General features: G+C 40.8%; 2 protein-coding genes and 1 non-coding gene across 5 annotated transcripts in view; 2 read left to right on the forward strand and 1 right to left on the reverse strand.

Annotated features, from left to right (window-relative positions):
• Nucleotides 1-1,176: 1,176 nt before the first annotated feature.
• On the forward strand, nucleotides 1,177-13,720 carry klf3 (Kruppel-like factor 3 (basic)). Its single transcript, XM_033988977.2, has 6 exons — nucleotides 1,177-1,446; nucleotides 7,016-7,076; nucleotides 7,671-8,160; nucleotides 8,711-8,858; nucleotides 10,896-11,062; nucleotides 11,147-13,720. The coding sequence occupies exons 2-6, from the start codon at nucleotides 7,035-7,037 to the stop codon at nucleotides 11,326-11,328; spliced, it is 1,029 nt and encodes a 342-aa protein (XP_033844868.1). The 5' UTR covers nucleotides 1,177-1,446; nucleotides 7,016-7,034; the 3' UTR covers nucleotides 11,329-13,720.
• A 303-nt stretch (nucleotides 13,721-14,023) lies between these two features.
• On the reverse strand, nucleotides 14,024-14,095 carry trnap-agg (transfer RNA proline (anticodon AGG)). The gene has a single exon. It is a non-coding gene; the product is annotated as a tRNA-Pro (tRNA).
• Nucleotides 14,096-14,478: 383 nt separating this feature from the next.
• The window catches only part of fam114a1 (family with sequence similarity 114 member A1), a 50,944-nt gene continuing 47,137 nt past the window's right edge, over nucleotides 14,479-18,285 (forward strand). For 2 of the 3 annotated variants that reach the window (XR_008648898.1, XM_033988862.2), the window contains exons 1-7: nucleotides 14,493-14,561; nucleotides 15,196-15,477; nucleotides 15,706-15,796; nucleotides 15,886-16,067; nucleotides 16,830-16,964; nucleotides 17,075-17,227; nucleotides 17,773-17,968. Coding sequence is in view for 2 of the 3 variants with exons in the window: in XM_033988862.2 (XP_033844753.1) it covers nucleotides 15,202-15,477; nucleotides 15,706-15,796; nucleotides 15,886-16,067; nucleotides 16,830-16,964; nucleotides 17,075-17,227; nucleotides 17,773-17,968 (1,033 nt within the window). In the remaining variant the exon portion in view is untranslated. Of the gene's footprint in view, nucleotides 14,562-15,195; nucleotides 15,478-15,705; nucleotides 15,797-15,885; nucleotides 16,068-16,829; nucleotides 16,965-17,074; nucleotides 17,228-17,772; nucleotides 17,969-18,285 lie in introns of all 3 variants that reach the window. The other variant, XM_033988911.2, reaches the window with a different exon arrangement.

An 18,285-nucleotide genomic window follows, 5' to 3' on the forward strand; every position in this document is an offset into this window, starting at 1 on the left:
TCAGATACTGTTGAACTGAACCTTTCTCTCCTTAAATAAGACGGTTCTGAGTCGTGTGTTGAAGAGATTAATTGTTGTGGGAGAGCTGAAGTGTCCTTTATCTCCCCCTATCGTTAGTTTTCAAGCCAACTAAACTCTGCACAGCCACAACAACAACAACAGAGAAACTGCGTTCAGTTTCCAAAGCGAAATTAGGCCAAAAAAAAGCAAAGAAACACATTATGTCTTGTGCTGCCCATAGTTCTACCACTAAGAGGGGATGATGAAGGTGATGTCAGTGCTTAACCTCTATTTTATTTTTAACGTAAACATCAAATTCTAAAAAGTGACATTTCTGCTCTTATATATAATGTAATGTGTGTATAATGTGTTGTAATTCTTTCAGATTGCGTAGTTCCTCTCACTATGCACAAGTAGACACTTCTGTACAGAGCCTGAAGGACTTTACTTCAGGAACAAAAACATTACACAATAACCTCAGTGTTTCCCATGTGGATCAATAAAACTCATCTGAGCCTCAGGGTCCATTAACACAATGGAAAACAACCCAGTCTAGAACAGATATGGAACCAAAGCAGGATCAGCCAGACTAAACTAACTAAACTAAATAATTACCCAGTCAAACTTTGTATTTAGAGCAGTAAACTAGGTTAGCTTTTTATTATTTTTTTGCTGTATAAGAAAACTCTGAGGTAGGCCACTAAAAAACAAAAACAATTACCCAAACAAGCCTTGTATTTAGAGCAGGTTATGTTTTTTTTTTTCTTTTTTTTAACATTTTGTGTATAAGGAAACTCTGAGGTAGGCCACTAAAAAACTAAAATAATTACCCAATCAAACTTTGTATTTATTTATTTTTACAATTTCGTGCATAAGGAAACTCTGAGGCAAGCCACTAGAAAACTAAAATCAAACTTTTAGAGCAGTAAACTAGGTTATCTTTTATTTATTTATTTTTTTAAACATTTCCTGTATAAGGAAACTCTGAGGTAGACCACTAATAAACTTGGGACGTTGCCATAAAACCAGTAGCTGTTTCCTTGTCTTGAAAATGACGACATCCTCACGCACGCACGCACACTCCTACCACGCCCTGACCACGCCCCAGCCCCGCCCTAGCCCCGCCCCTTGACCCCGCCCCTATCGCCGCGCGGCCAGACCCTGTGGAGGAGCGGATCATGTGACAGCGCGAGCACCACCAGCAGCAGTTCTTTACAACCGAGTCCGGAGGCGCACACACCGACAGACACACGCGGACTGACCGAGGAGCCGTTTCGAAACTCGGGGCACTTTTCCATCGCTGTACCGGCCCGTTTCCGTGATCCTCATGTGGGGCAGCCTGCGTCCCGCGCGTCACTTTTCCACCGGAGTCTGTATTTCATCATAAACTTCTTTTAACTCAACTCAGAAGGAGATCATCCACAAAATTGATACACCACCTGAAAAGTGAGTGTGACTCTGGAAACATGTTTGTATTTTAGCTTCATTAGTGGCGCAGATGGCTGAGTTTGTTGTTTGTTTACAGATGTGTTGGTGAAGTCCACAGAGCAGAAAGTCCATAAATGACAATCTGTGGCTGCTCTCAATAACATAATGATGCTTTGAATTATTTGTGGACCTAATGACTTAAACTTGGGCCTGTTTGTGCGTGGCATCCGTGTCTGCTCCTTTTACAAATTGGCGGGGTTTGTTAAAAATCTGAAGGGATTGATATTGAACTGATGTAATCCTATAGTGAGCTATATAAGGAAACACATGGCTGTTTATAGCGTGTACAGCCTTTTACAGGGCATGTAGGGATAGACTGTAAAAAGTGGAAGACATAACTTTTGTTCTTAGATTTTAATGCTCTTTGACATGATTCTTTATGGTTTAAATTATAGCCTGCCTACTTATACACTACTTATACACTTTTATTATGTGTATTTGGTCCTAGGATTTTATTAGAAGTATCATATAGACCTAAGTGATTTGTAAAGCTCCTTAGGCAGCTGTAAAATGTTGTCATATTTCAGGTGGGCTTTTTATTGTTTTACACCTAAATGAACGCTTCTATGGGGATAAAAAAAAAAAAAAGAAAAGAAAAACTGTCAGATGCTGTACCCCTAACTTTGATTGCAGATCTCATTGTGCACTATCTGCAGGATGTGATGGAGAGACAGTCGCGCGCTGCCTGTGTGACAGCTGTGTCGGTGTGATATTATCCAGGCGTTCAGATTGTCACACCTGATTTCTCTCTGCCTCTCTTTCTGTCTCTCTCTCTCTCTCTTCCTACATCCCCTATCACCCGCACGTCTTTTCTTTCTCTCCTCTCCTCGCCTGTCTCTCCTCTGTTTCCTGTGCTTTGTTTCAAGGCTGAGGCTTGCGTCACACATTCCACTTGGCATATGAAGCCCTTATCCTGTTTAGAGGTTGCAGCAGCAGCAGCAGCAACAGCAGCAGCAGAGGGGAGAGAGAGTGAACGGGACAAGTATTGAGGGGAGGAGGAGGAGAGAGAAAGAGAGAGAGAGAGGAGGGGATGTGTGGACGTGGGGGGTGGATGCCAGGAATGGAGAGTTTTTTTGTTTTTTTTTGTACTTTTACTGTAATAAAAAACAACGGCACTGCGAATGATCTTAGCGCTTGTGAATGTGTTTAGATCCCCCATAAAAAGACACGCACCTTCGCCTCTTAGGCCTCTCCGCTTGAATCAACAGGATGATGTTATCTGCGCGAACAAAATGCTAGTTCACGCACAGCTCAAAGGGCATGTCTACGGGAACATTAGGGCTAAACATTAATCTTTTGGATGTTGCTGGGAAGTTTGGTGAGGCCTCTGTATGGAACACAGTGGATGTCTGTGAACTTAAAAAGAAGAAAAAGCGCAGTGCTTGTCTTTAGATCTGAATTGATACCACCGGATTGCGCCTCTAAGACTACTCCCCGCTGCTGTTACCCCCTCCCCTAGTTTGAGGTTCATTGAAGTTTTGTCATATTTTGGTCAAAACCCACTCCGTTTTTCTTCCCCGTTTCTGTCTCTGTCTTGTTCTTTCCACTTCCATTTTGGTCAGAGAGGGGTTGTTTTCTTTGCCTCTCATTCTTTGGCATGGCGAGCTGTAGTGTATAGAGAGAGAATGGTAGAAAAGGGGGAAAGAGAAAGAGAGAGAGTAAGAAGGGGTGGGGTGTTGGGGGGGTATTGGGGTCGGACAGGAAACCACAGGCCCCCTGCAGCAGCACCCCTCGTTTGGCTCCGCTCTTCACTCCTCCTCCTCCTCCTCCTCCTTCTCCTTCTTCTTCTTTACACCCCCCGACCCATCACGCAGTGTGGAAATAATAACAGTCAGACTCCAACTCCAAGGGCTTCCGCTGCTCTCTCTCTCTCTCTTTCTCCCTCTTTCTCCCCTTCTCTTGTTCTCCAAAACGCAGTCTGGAAAATCTCAAAGCTCTCCAGTCTCTTCCTAAGCCAATGTGTGTACTTGTCACTTTTTGGAGCCCTATGTCAACCCCGAGACAAGACTGTACCCGTGTTTAAGTGTGATGATAGGTTCTGCTTCCTCTCCCCCTCCAGGATGCACCCCCCCTAGTGAGGTCACATACTATGTACTGTATTCATGTGTATTGGGGAGGAGTGCACTTCTGGTGTATGCAGCTTAGGTACTTTGGGGAATTCAGAAGGGGGGCTTAAGAGGGGCTTATAAACGAAAGTGAAGAGAAAGGGTTCAAAGTTAGAGTTTATGTCAGAGCGGAGGACACGTTTTTAAGCAAAGGAAATGAGCTAAGACTTGGGGAAGTAGTCGTTTTCTGTGTTAAAGGGTCATTAAGTAAACGCGAGCCAAATTGAGTCATTAGCTCTATTAGTCGTGTAATTACAATTTCTACTAATGACTTAATCGCCACGTTCCATTGTAAAACGTTCATTTTTAAAACAATACGAGGTACGCGGGAGAACATGGCCGACATCACGGCAACAAGGCCAAGCGTAGATTTGATTTGAAAACCTTAAAGAGCGTGTGCGTTCCATCTTGTTCTTGGACAAAGCCGTTGTCTGGAGGTTTAGGTTCTCTCTCTGGTGATCTCATCATCTCCAGCCCCCTGTGTGTGTGTGTATGTGTGTGGTGTGTATGTGTGCGTGTGTATGAACTTCTTCTTCTGTGATTTAGTGCATGTATTCTGTCGAGCTAGCAGAAACTTTTGCATGTGCGTGTGGTTAGTCAGTAGCCAGAACTAACTCCAAGCCACAATATTTTCCCAGTTCACTCGTGTTGTATATGATCTATTCTACACAGACAAGGCCGGGTGTTTCGGAAGGAGCACGAGGATGAGTGATGGCCGCAGCTGAGAGAAAGAGGGGGGGGGGGGTGAGGATGAGGAGGGCCGTGTTTGTGGAGTGGGCTGGGGTTGAGCACACAGTAGCGCCTCTGACCTAGAAGGACAATATTTGCAGACCACACTTGACATGCATAAATACACATACCCACATGGAGAGGCGGAGTGGACAGAATACTCTTCAGCGACTCAGGTAGGCTACTTATTGACTAAAGGGACAGCGCGCTCTGGGTCTGCTCAGCTCCACGACTGCGGTTCGTCGGTGTGTAGCAACATAACACAAAGACATGATGAGATTATTAAATAGAATATCAAGAAAAGAGAAATCACTAGTTATTTTTTGTGCTTTATTCATTTTTTTTATATCTAGAACACTAGGCACAGACAAATACTGCAGTAGCCTATGTGAATATGCTGGATATAGGTACAAAATACAGATTATTATTGATACTAAAACTAGGAAACACAAATACGAGAAGCTATTAGCATTATAAATAGTCTTAATCTTTTTCAGAAGTAGGGAAACAGTTATTTAAGATGTTGTGTACAGTTATAATTGAGATAGCAAAGGAGACAGGAGTTATCTGGACTTATTGGTATAGAGTTTTTCTTTTTTATAGAGTTTTTTCCTAAAATTATCAGAGTATGACCCAAGATGCCGCAAGATAACAATGAAAATGTGTATATTTTAAGGTCTATAACGGGGAAATCACTGTCATGGGTTCCAAACTTTTCAAGTACTAGCCTGAACTTGACCTAAACTCCGTACTATTCTCTGTAAACGTGCATGCTGAGGCTGTAGCGCTGTGGCTGGGACGGTGGCAGAGTTGTTAGCATTGCCGCCTCAAAGAGAGAAAGATGTGGTTTGAATCCTGGACCACAAGGATGAGACCTGTTTTCTGTATGTGTACTCCACTTTCGCTTCGTGAGTTCTACTTAAACGTAACTCAACTTTGACTTTAACCGTTGTACTCCAGCTGAATAAACAACAAGCCTTCCAATACCAACACTGATAGCCTAGAAATGAGATGTTAGTTATGTTTGTCATCTTTTTACTTCATAATTGTGCGGATAACTTGCTACGCTTCATTTGTGTCACAGTTTCGACGGTGACCATGACCGTGCAGCTATAGGAAATAGAGGGGAAAGTGTATAAATGATTTGAAATTAATTACATTTTAATATAGATCATTTCTAATCACCAGTGACAAAGGTTTAGCTGTGGACATTTGGATTAAAAAGTCCCAATTAGTTGTAGAATTCAGAGTGTGGAGGTAAAAAGTTTATTTTGGGTTCAATGGAAATTATTCAAAAGTCTGGATTGTTTGTGCTCAGACATTTTTTTGTTATGGATCAATGAGATAAATTGTTATTCTCTTTATTGAATTACTGTTGACAGACTAGACAATAATGGGCTAGGAGAAGACAAATACCCAAATATGATCAATTGTGTGAGTATTTGTTGTGTGTTGTGGTTTTGTTGGGGTTGTAATGTTTTTCTGGATGATATTAACTGGGTCACTACTTGGTCAGTGGCATTGTGAATTGTCTCCTTGTTTGGACATTTGCGAGGTGTGAGTCAGAACAGTGTCAGCGCCCACTTCTCAATAACAGCACTTTCTTGTTTAAATATAAACAAAAGGTTTAGGGACTTCCACAATGACTTCTCAAACAAACGACTTAGATATTCCTGGAACTATTGGAAAAACACCATCCCCTTTTCCTCATATCTGGATTTTGTAATGTGTTTACACTGCTTCATACCTGTGTCTACGCGTAGTACAATAGAACAACTGCTTGACCTCTGACTGAACCGGAGCACAATACAAGCCCAGATTAGAAAAACACTCCCTTAAAATCTTGCGCACACACCGTTCTCACCCAACGGCTTTCGTTCGTTTTGTTCCTGTGAAGTGGGTTGAAGGGCGAGGTTGCAGTCAGGTTCACACCCTTCCTGACCCACCAAACCTCCCTTCTCCTCCTCCATTGGCCAGTCCCACATCTGGAGCTAACTGTGTGTTCTTGCTCATTTGTTAATAATTAAAGGCTCAGTGAGCGCGTGGACTTTAATCAGGCCTCTTGCACACACATGTGTGCTCTCCCTTGGGGTACATTCTTCTGACAGTTCATCTCGCCTCAATGGTCTGTTGAACACACACACACAATCACGTTCATAAACAGTACACAGCCATCACAGCTGCACCTGGTCACAAGCGAGGAAACTGGAACCACTTTGAAAATCAAAGTGTTTTTCTTAGAACGAGTCAGTGAGATTCAATCCTCTTTCTAATTGAGATTTCTGCCATATTTGGGGCTGGTTAGTTTTATGTGTCAGAGCTGATACTTGCTATTATTGGACCCCATGAAACTTAAAATGACGTGCGTGTTTCCTTGTTTCTGTTGTAATAAAACCGAAGATGTTTGGGACATGACAAACTGTCCTGTTATTGTTGGTAAAGATGATTGATAGATTGACAGGAGGTTTCAGGCTGAGGGAAGGAGGAGCAGGATCATAAAATATCACATACATTAAACGACAGAGTAAGCTGTAATTGAACTGTGTTTCCTGTAACTACTTATATTTTATATGAGCAGTTATATTTGTTAATATAGCAGTTATTATATTTAGAATGTGATAAATATTGCTCTGCACTTCTGGTTTGTGTTTGAAATCATATGAGTAAACTTGGCATTTCCATGTGTTTTGTAGGTTCTTGGGCTGTGCAGCCATGCTGATGTATGATTACCCTCTGAAAACAGACATGGAGACGGTAAGGCACGTGTGTTTGTGTAACTGCAGCTTTAGTGTGTGAATGTGTGTGTCCTAATCATGCCCGGACATGTTTTGAAGACACACTACTCTGACTCTGGCCCTTGTGCACACACCTACACACCGCTACAGATACTATGTGTCTAGACGGACTGGTTCCCACATAGCGCCTCTTCCTGGACAAACAGGCTTCCGCTGCACACTGGACATTTGCATACAATGGATACACTCTACCAGGCAGTGGTTTAATGTACACACATTCATGTACTGTACTCTGAGGGCTAAGAGAATTGATTTGACTAACAGAAACTTACAAAATCACGGCCAAGAATGAGCAGTTAGAAATGTCTGTGTATACGAGAATGCCCTTAGTAACGTCTGGATCATCTTATTTTGTTTGATATTCACAAGCATGTTGTGTCTTTGCCAAATGTAAATTTAGTAACAGTTAAATTTATGGACGGTTTTACTATATGGGAGTAACACTTGTTGGTTGAGACATGTCTTCCTTGTTTTTTATTGCAAAGCGGATGTTTCTAATGCTCTGCTTCCTTCCCCTCCTCTCTCCCTTTCTCTTTCTCCTTCTCTCCTGCAGTCGTTCTACTCACCATATTCAGAGACATATAGAGTCATCCTGCCCTCGTCCCACCTGTATCCCTCCCCTCTGCCCGCCTTCTCCTCGCCCAACCCCCCTGTCAGCACCCAGCACAGCGGCAGCACCCAGTTGGAGCCAGTCGACCTGTCCGTCACCAAGCGGTCCTCCACGGCCTCCTCCGCCTCCTCCCTGTCCCCTCCCTGCTCCTCATCCCCCGTGTCCTCCCGCAGCTCTCCCTCACCCCGCTGCTCGCCCCTGCGCTCCTCGCCGCCTCACCTGCCCCCCCACGCGCCCACGCTGTCCTACCCCGCCATGGTGGCCCCTCTCCTCGGCGGCGCTCAGGGGGTCATACAGCCAGGGGTCATGGTGTCTCCGGTCATGCTGCCCCTGTCCGTTCTACTGCCCCCTCCGCTCCACCTGCACCAGCCCCTAATGGTCAGCCCGCCTCTCGCCACAGAAGAGGAACACCATCGCAGCAGAGAGCAAACAGGTGAGGTCGCACGTCATGTTTTCTCTGTGAAAAAAAAAAAACGGGAAAAAACAGGATGTGCGAATGTAGGAGTTTTGTGGAAGGAATGTGCTCTTGTCTGGGGCCGTTTCCTCATAAACAATTTCATTCTTTAATTGTTCCCTTTTATATAAAATTAGGAAGTGTTATTATCATTACATTCTCTGTGCTTAGAATAGATACTTGCTACTTTTAATGACTTCATAGAGGTCACTGCTGAATCAACCATGTTAAAAATGAATATCCAAAGGTTCACAAATAATGATTGGATGGATTAGTTATTATCAAAATACACAAAATACACAATTCCACGTAAACTCACTCTGGCATAGTTTACAGCTGGCAAATGAAACATCACATTCATTATCTCAAAGACAGAATAGCAGAGATTAAAAGATTACTTTCAAACTTAAACACAACTCTACGAATAGCTTTATGACGTAGTAAAAAGTCAATTTGCTTTACACGCACAGTAGTAAAATATGTTCTTTGCTGTATGTCACTAACTGCTCGAAATATGTGGCCTTTTCAGCGCATTTTAAGAAGCCCCTGGAGCTGCGGGGAGACGCCCCTGACTTGCATAAGCCAATCAAAACGGAGCCTCGCCCAGAGATAAGCCATGACCCCATCAGCGGACATGAAAAGAAACCACCATCCCTCAGGATACCACACGAGTACGAGTGAGTTAGCATACAGACATTAGCGTACCTTAACCTCAGCATTAACTCACCTTTTTAAATAGATTTCCCTTGGAGCTCATCATCAACACAAAAACGAAACCAAGTGGAAGTAAAACAGTTGATTAGTATAGAAACGACGGGAGCGGGCTGGGTCTTTGGGGTGTGTCGGATTCCTTCATTCCTCTGATGATCTTACTTTGATTTCTTGTCCTGTCTGTCACTCACACTTCTCTTTCGAGGCACTGCTCCTTATCTCTTGCGATTATTGAACGAGTTGTCAAATATTTTAGAGTTTGGGTACATGCTGTTTTGTTCAACTGCATTGACCTGTCACGATGATCACTGTTTCGACTTAGAACAACATATTTTTAGGGTCAATATTTATCGTGTGTACTTTTAACTTTGCACTACTGGGACATTTTTGGTTATTTTTGTGGCTATATGATAGGATTTGAGGCATAAAAGAGTGAATTAATAACATCTGTGACTCATTACAGATGTAAACTAAGTACTAAAGTGTTTAAATCCGCTGTTTATTTATTGGAGCGCATGATTTTTTTTAACAATATTGTAGATTTGGAATCGTTTTTGTGGTTTAAATCTATACCAGTGGCGTAAATTTGTTTAAATATCATCGTTTATCATCTATACTTACTTTATTGATACATCAAACTTCAAAATATGTTATCGTGCAGGCCTAAAATGACACAAATCGGTTTATGTAAACAAGCAAGAGGCAGTTTAATCCAGTTTTATTTTAACATCAGGTAAATAGCAGCTAATGTGTGTTGTAAAGTCAAAGGAATCTTTAACTTTGTCCCTCCCCTTCTCAATCCCCTATTCATCTCTTCCTCTCCCACTCTTCTCTTCTCCTTTGTGCTGCTGGCCTGCGGCTAAAACAGTCTTTCCTATCGAAGAAATAATTGCAGGTTATGTAAAACTTGTAATAGTCAGAGAATGTTGCCAGTGCTTGCATTGTGTAGTGTGCGCTCGGTTGCCATGATGAGCTGCAGTTGTTGTCAGCCTGCCAACTTTAAAATAATTGGGCCCTTCAGTTGGGGTGGGTGTGTCCGGAGTTGTCATCACCTCTTTCTCAAGACACACTCACACACATGAACATAAATATACTGCATGTACTGTTTATAATAAATAGGTCAAAAGAGCCCTGCTTGTAAAATGATGGGGCTGACACGAGCAGCGCCGTGTAGTTGGGGATTTTCTACACATTCCTTCTACGCAAAGTTGATCTGTGACGGATTCATATTTCAACACTCGACACCTGCTCTCAACTGCCACTTACTCACACCCCGACACTCAAGCTGTAATGATAGCGTGGACTGACAATTCCTTTTTGTTTGTTTTGGCTCTTTTTAAGTCTCGTTTGTAGTTACTGTACGGGTTCATGTCTCCAGTGTTCCCTCCAAGCGTGTTATTATAGGATAGGGTTAATTGCCAAAGCTTCATACAGGAAACGTTAAACTAAATGATCTGGCTGCTGTACATTACAAACTGAACAAAGAACTAGGCAGACAATCACGGTTATTACTGTAGCGACTTATCGTTCAGTATATGTTGGATGGAAGAGGATTTATGATAATAATAATATTCTTTGTTATTTTTTGCAATACAATCAGATTTACGGTTGAATAAATAACTTCTATGGCTCATTACCGATGCAAACTAAGCATAAAGTGTGTCATTCTACTATTTATTTAGTGCAGTTCATGTTTTTTTTGACAGTTCTGTACATTTTAAATACTTTTTGTGCTATAAATTTGGTCTTTGGTATTTGTGTCAGTGGCATATTGTTTATCGTCTATATATTATATACTTCAGCAATATATCAAACTTCAGAATTTGTTATCGTGACAGGCCAGCGAAGAACTTGACTGACAACATTGTGAAATTTGACTTACTATGTTTCCTTAATTGGCAGTTCTTATGGTTTTTGGTGAGAATCATATACCAGGCTTATTGTTACTTCTGCAGGTGACAGCTCTTCCTAATGTTTTTTGGGGTTTTGTTTGTGTGTTGCAGGGTGAACAGTCCTTCAGTCATAGTCCATTCTCGCACACAACATCCTCTTCCAACTGATTCACCAGACTCACTCAAAAAGCGACGGATTCACCGCTGTGACTTCTCTGGCTGCAATAAGGTCTACACCAAAAGCTCCCACCTCAAAGCCCACCGCAGAACCCACACAGGTACGTTCCCGACTGATGAAGCTCACAACAAACTAAATTTATGTGCATACGTCTAATTAAGTTAAATGTGTGTTTTGTCTACAGGAGAAAAGCCATACAAGTGCATGTGGGAGGGCTGCACGTGGAAGTTTGCTCGGTCCGATGAGCTCACGAGGCATTTCCGCAAACACACAGGAGTCAAACCTTTCCAATGTCCAGACTGTGAGCGCAGCTTCTCCCGCTCCGACCACTTAGCTTTGCACAAGAAGCGGCACCTGTCGTTGTGAGACTGTTCTGCTTGTGTTGGACTACAGCAGCTCTTTGGGATGGGCTAAACTTTGGGAAAGCCCTAAATGCACGGGGCCATGAAAGTGTTCCTCAGGGTGGAAACTCTTTCGCCTCATACAAAAAAAAAAAAAAAAAAAAAAAAACATATTATGCTTAAATCCTCAGATTTTCTACCAGCTCAGCAGACAAGAGCAGGGGTGTCAGCATCTCAGCTGGTTTGAAGGTGCTGCCCACTTGTGGCCATTTAACCAAACTGCAAATTTAAACTTTCCTAAACAGACCAGCGTGCCAAAGCTTTTATCACTTTCACAACACTTTCATAACCTAATATGTATGCAGTAATAATGGACACACAAACATACTTAATGCTAGCTATCATAATGTGAAACTTCAGGAAGATCTTCAGAATGTAGGTTGCCATTCAGCTTTGCTAACTTTGTTGTTGACCTCCACACACCTCATCTGCCTCTTAAGGCCCTGTTTCACAAAGGAAGTTCAGTTAACGGGTTTAAAAGTTTAAGGGTTAATCCCTCCTGAGACAGACAATTCAGAGTTTTCTGTTTCACTAAACAAGTTTGGAGCTAAACTCAGAGATAGTAGACCTTGAGGTTAGCAGAAGACACAAGACTTTATCAAGAGTCCCAGAAAAGAGGATTTACCAAGGCACCTGTAAACCACAGGAGGTTTTCATCTTGGATGGACAGGAAGTCATGTGACTATGGATCGTTCAAATTTAATATAAAAGAAATGTGGAGGAGCACGTTTTAAGCAGTTTAATCATTCAGAGTCAGATAATATTACTCAAAAGGCCTACATAATTTGGTGCAGCCTACATAGATAAAAAACATTAAACTGTTTTTAAAAAGTTTATCATGACAATTTTAATATTTGATTTCAGATTTTAAATTATGAATGCATCCTACATAAATCAAAATGTACATGAAAGTGTACATGAATTAAACTAAATAAAGTTTGATCCATGAAGCAAAATTTCGGAGATTAAAGGTCAGGCTTAAGTCATTTGAGTAAAATAAGTGTAAAGTATAAATAAATACAAGTCTAATCATTAAACTTTTGTTAAGCCCTATTAAGTTCACCTGATCCATCTGTGACTGTCCAATCAGAGCTTCAGGAGCAGACTCTGGTTAAACTGCTCTGGACAGGTTCACAGAGTTATGATGGTGTCTGACTCAAGTCTCTGTGAAACAGAAAACTCTGAGTTGATTTCTTTTCAGGGTTAACAAAGTCGGCCTAAACCTGCTTCTTGAAACAGGGCCTAAATCTCATAAATGTCATGAAGTAACTTTAGAAGACAGGTAGCCATACTCACATGTCACATCACAGAGTACATGCACTTATCAAAAGCGGTAGCCTTGTTTTTTATGCTTTGGTGATAGAACAGGGGATTCTGCGTCTTATCAATGTGGATTTGAAGTGTTTTCTGTCTTTTTTGTTTTTCACAAATGTGAAATTTGAAAAAAAAATGCACAGGGGCATTATTATTGTGAGTAAAGATACCACTTGGTTGGATCAAGGGTAGAAGGTAGAACAATGAAATGTTATGTATCATCATGCACCACGTTTATATATCTTTATTTGTGTATGTTTGTAACACCTTGGTATCCTTTTTTCTATGACACCTTTGTATGATGGGATGAGTGGGGAAACAAGAAAAAGTTGGTCTTGGTTTCTGCCCTCTTAAAATATTAACAAGTACTTCATATTTATATGTTGCCAGTTGCCATATGGTTCTAATAACACACATCGATTTGGTTATAGATTTACTTGGCCGAGCAGATACAGTATACATGGAATTGTGTTTCACTGTTTTCACAGCTTCAGGAGATCAAAATATTTGTATGTAACGCTTCTTTGTACACAACTCCAATGTGCACTTTATATTCACAAACATTCCCAAAAACATATCTGTGAATTTTCAATCATGCTCTGGTCAGTATGATCAGAACCATTCAAGGTGCCGTGCCAAAAGCTGTATTACATGAATATAACATTCAGTTTAATACTGCCTTCGGCATCTCTATGACACTTTGATTCACACTAATCATGTGCAGACATGGCTGCCTGGAATCCAGAATACACTTCTTCAACACTTTACAAACATGTGATACCAGTCTGTATAAAAAATATACAGAGAAATATATTCTGGATTTACCAGGCAACAGGCGTGGTGCTCGCACACAGAATGTATTGGCACAAATAATTTGTATCTTTCCTAAATTACCTTTGCTTGTGTATGTTTTGTATCTCTACAAATATAAGTTTGTAATATATACAGTATATTTTATATTTGATTATTAGACTGAAAGGGTAATTAAAGGTTTTTATTAAGCATGGTTTTGATATTCATATAATAATAAATATACATTTCTACTTGTGTATTTTAATCTATGTTGGAAATTCAAAGGGAACATGTTAAACTGTGAACATATACTGTACAGGTCTATCTGCAATGTTGCATTTATTTTAAAAATATTAATGCCACTTAAATAAAAATAAAATATTATTTAAAAAGCCCTCTTCATTTTTATCTCTGTGAAGTAAGTTGGTATAGTTATATAAAAATATAACATTTATACTAAATAAAACATTACAACATTTTGAAACCAGAATAGTGACTTATCGTGAATTTGGCACTTCTCATTATTGTAACATAGAAGCGTGATGCCAAAAGTTGGGCTCGTCCGGGATTTGAACCCGGGACCTCTCGCACCCTAAGCGAGAATCATACCCCTAGACCAACGAGCCACTGACGTAACAGCGGCCATGAAGCGGCGGTATGAAGAATTTGGACCTAAGCTGGCGAGCAAGACTTTAGACTTTAAGTTTGTTCTTTTTCTGTCTAAATTAGCTAACTCTAGCAGCTAGTAATGCATTAGCAAACTAAGATAGTGTCGTGTGGCAATAGTGTGTATGGTTTATTATCCGACAACAGCAGCTTATCCTATACTCTATGCTCTATTATAATTAATTAGTTTTAGACACAGTTCATTCTCCTTTAACCCTTCCTAATGACTCGTCTTGACTCGACTTGACGCGTCTTGGCTCGTCTTGGCTCGTCTTGACTCGTCTTGACTCATCTTGACTCGCCCTGAATCATCTTGTCTCACTTTACTCTTTGGCGCAGCCCAGAGGCCGCGCGCGCCGCACGCTGGACGCTGCCGACGTGGCGGGTGGAAAAGTTTCACTGCTGAGTCTGGTGCTGCTGAACACGGTGAGCTGCACTTTATAACTACTGGTGATTTGATTTCCCAGCATTTACTTTTTATGTTAACAACAGCAAAGGCACAGTTTAAAGACTTTGTTGTGTCGTCTAATAAATGCACAGCTACAACAGATCTTCGTTGTGTCGATGGTGAATAGGATTGAACGGAGTCTTTGTTTACAACTGTATGTCTGTGTATGTGATGACATTCAACAGAAATATGGAAATACACTCCCTAATGATACAATATACGACTAATCGACACGTATGGAGAAGTATGTAAAGATAGGTAGACTTGCTTTATGATCAAATTTCAACCTGTGAAGCAAAGTTATGGACAAATACAGTCTATGGCTATAGACAGTTACTGAGAATAATTTAGGTTACTTTTATGCGTTTAGTCAACAAACAATCATCAAATAAGTTGAAGTTAAATGTGTGTAATGTGTTGAATGACAGCCTGACAGTTGACTGCAAGTGCAGAGGCTGAGCGACAGGTGGCGATGTTGGTCAAACAATTAATAGTTTTAATTTTGTTAACGATGATGGGGTTTGTTAAATAGTTTAATGTGGATTATATTTTGTGTCTGTGAGGATTACATTTATGTTGTTATATTACATTACAAAAATGTCCCTCCCACAGGTCACGATGTCCCAGGCTCCCTCCTTTGAGGCAGAGCCCTCAGCAGACACAGTGGTCCCAGATCAGGAGTCCACTCAGGAGGTCCCAGATGTGTCCATCGAAACTGCTTCAACACTGGAAAGCTTTGAGCAGCCACAGTCCACAGAGGGAACTACAAGTGACAATAGTGCAAAGGCTGACACAACGACTGTATCCGAGCAGTCGGACCATGCAGCTGGAGAACAGGAGGTTATTTGTGATCAGCCAGTGAGTCTGGGTCCGGACACGGAGGAGGAAGTGGAGGTTGGATTTGTAATTTTAACAATGCTTTTCCACACATCTTCAAGTGCACGCAATTATTGTGTCAAAGTATTTTCATAATGTATTGTGGGACATATATTTCCTCTGACAAACAATAATCTAACACACATTTAAATCTAAACATAAAAAAGTATCAATTAAAGTTATTTTTAACTCTACATTTATTTCATTAGTGATACAGTTTAATTTGTGTGTGTTTTCATGTTTTAGGAGCAGAGTTCACCTCAGGAGACAGATAAAAGCTGGGTAGGCTGGAGTTCATGGGGAAAATCAATTCTGTCTAGTGCAACCTCCACTGTGGGTATGTCTTCTTTTCATTTACTTTGCTTTTAGCCTTTGGTCTAATCTCCAGCAATGTACATGACTCACCTCTTTAATTTGTGTGTCCAGGTCAAAGTCTGAGCTCAGTGAAGGTGAAGGCAGGAGAGGCACTGCGTCTCCACAGGACCTCAGTGGGAGAGGAGGCTCAGGAGGATGGGGGTGTAGAGGGAGGAGCTGATGCTGCAGAGAGCGCTCACTCTGTTGAGTTGCCCACTTCTAACAGAGGAGTCTTTTCATCAATCACACATGCAGTAAGAACACAGCCATGACAGCACAAAACCTTTAGCACAACCATTTGTAATCTGATATCATGAGTCCACACACCTGCACAATGTTTGTTTCAACAGACACAGCTTACTGAATAGTTGGTTTTGTATAGTGTATGCGGCAGAGGTGGATGAAGTATTCGGTTTTGTTACTTAAGTAAAAGTGCAGATATAGAGGTCTAAAGTTACTAAGTAAAGTAAAAAGTAAAAGTATCACATGAAAAAGTCTACTTAAGTAAAAGTATTTATTGATTAAAAAATGATAGAAATGGATTAGTAGTGTTATCGTTGACTAAAATATCTAATTTTTTCTTATGAAATTTTTGTATTTATTTTTGGTGGCTCAAAGCCGAAGCTTAAACTCGAAAACTCAGCCACCAACATGGTAAAAATAACCCCTCAAATCATATGAAAAGTACTTTAGTGAGGTAGAAGTAGAAGTACTGTAGTGGAGTAGAAAGTACAGATACTGCTCTCAAATGTAGTGAAGTAAAAGTAACAAGTACCCACTGTAAAACTGGCTTAAGGAAAGTACAGATACCTAAAAATTCTACTTAAATCAGTACTTTACTACTTGTACTTCATTACCTTCCACCACTGGATGCAGCAATCATTTTGTATACTGTCTTTGTCAACCATTATCAGTAAATAAAAATAAATGCTTAAAATATTCCAATAATTGTTCATATTTATAGCACTCGTATATAGGACAAGTACTTTACATTTCTGGTGTGTGTTTTTTACCAGGGAAAGTCGGTCATCAGTGGAGGTTTGGATGCACTGGAGTTCATCGGGAAGAAAACTATGACTGTTCTTGCCGAGAGCGACCCTGGATTCAAAAAGACGAAAATACTGATGGAAAAAACTGCATCCCTGAGTCAGGCAGGCCAAATAATTTCCCCTCATTTGTATAAATACAGCACGATAATTATTCAGTGCCTCCTAGTCTAATGTCTCCGATGTCATACTGAAGTAAGTGTGTATTTCCTCAGATGTTAAAGGAAGCCAAAGAAAAGGAACGTGCCCGGCTCTGTAACCAGCCAATCAGCGCTCCCTCTCCTCATTATGGCATTTTATTTGATGATTACCAGGGTTTATCACATCTCGAGGCCCTTGAGATCTTGTCCAATGAGAGCGAAGTCAAAGTGAGTTACCGTCTTGTTTTTTTTTTACTGTAAACAAGCAACTGAAAAATTCACACTTTGCAGCTGATAGTGTCAACATTCCCTGGAGGTGTGATGCTAATGTAGGCACTGCTTCGTCTGAGCCTCTTTTACTCAAGTTAGAATTTAATCTCAGCTTTGCTTTAACACAATCTGACCAGAAAGAACTGATTTAGCTGGAAGTACAACAGGAGAGATGATTTTGTGCTGTTTAACACGTCTCTCTTAAAGTGCATTACAGTCTCAAGCTAGCTAGCATTAGCCAACTATTTTTCAGTTTTTGGTTGAAAATCAAACACCTAAACAGGACAAAGAACGCTCGTATTCATCACAGGCTCCTGAAAACGTGTTGTTTAAATCCATTTTGTATTTTTTTCTTGAGTTTTCAGACTATTTTAAAACATTTTTGTTTGCTAATGTGTGCATTGTGTCACTATGATAACTGCGAAGTATCAATAGACACACTATTAAATGATATAAATAGGTTTACTTATCGTTATTAATTTTACATTTTTGTGTTTTATCAGGTTCAAGCCTTCTTGTCTTCTCTGACCGAAACGGAGCAGGAGGAGGTTAAAACGGAATTGATTTTTATAAAAGAGATCTTCATCAGGCAAGAGGATAAAGAGGCCCAGGAGGAAGCCGAAGTTCATGAAGGGGAGGCAGAAGTGTCCAAGGACAATGGTGATCTAAGTTCCCATTTTCACTGTTCTACCCCCCTCTGTGAGTCAACAAGATGGAGGTAGTGGTGGCCGCACGACACTAACCCAGGACTGATCTTACTCCTAACTGTACAGTGACACAATAGTGGAAACACTGGATACAATATGGTCTGTACTCAATTAACTTGGACAAAACAATAACATAAAAGGTGCATTATGTGACTTTCCTGATGGAGGGTGCACCACTGGTTTGTCACCATGGAGATATTATTGATCTGCCTAGATTGTACCACTTTACAGCATTAAACGGGTCGCTGTTTTATTCAATTTTTCATAGTTTTTATTAGTGGAAAAACATGGATTATTTTTGTCAGCGGT

This window comes from Periophthalmus magnuspinnatus, chromosome 1, assembly GCF_009829125.3.
Source record: "Periophthalmus magnuspinnatus isolate fPerMag1 chromosome 1, fPerMag1.2.pri, whole genome shotgun sequence".
NCBI lineage: Eukaryota > Metazoa > Chordata > Actinopteri > Gobiiformes > Gobiidae > Periophthalmus > Periophthalmus magnuspinnatus.

What these genes read in the sequence shown, in the direction of transcription:
- klf3 (XM_033988977.2), top strand. Translation starts at nt 7,035, where the DNA reads ATGCTGATGTATGATTACCCTCTGAAAACAGACATGGAGACG. An exon ending in AGGATACCACACGAGTACGA is followed by an intron (nt 8,859 to 10,895) that starts GTGAGTTAGCAT and finishes TGTGTGTTGCAG; the next exon opens with GGTGAACAGTCCTTCAGTCA. An exon ending in CCACCGCAGAACCCACACAG is followed by an intron (nt 11,063 to 11,146) that starts GTACGTTCCCGA and finishes TTTTGTCTACAG; the next exon opens with GAGAAAAGCCATACAAGTGC.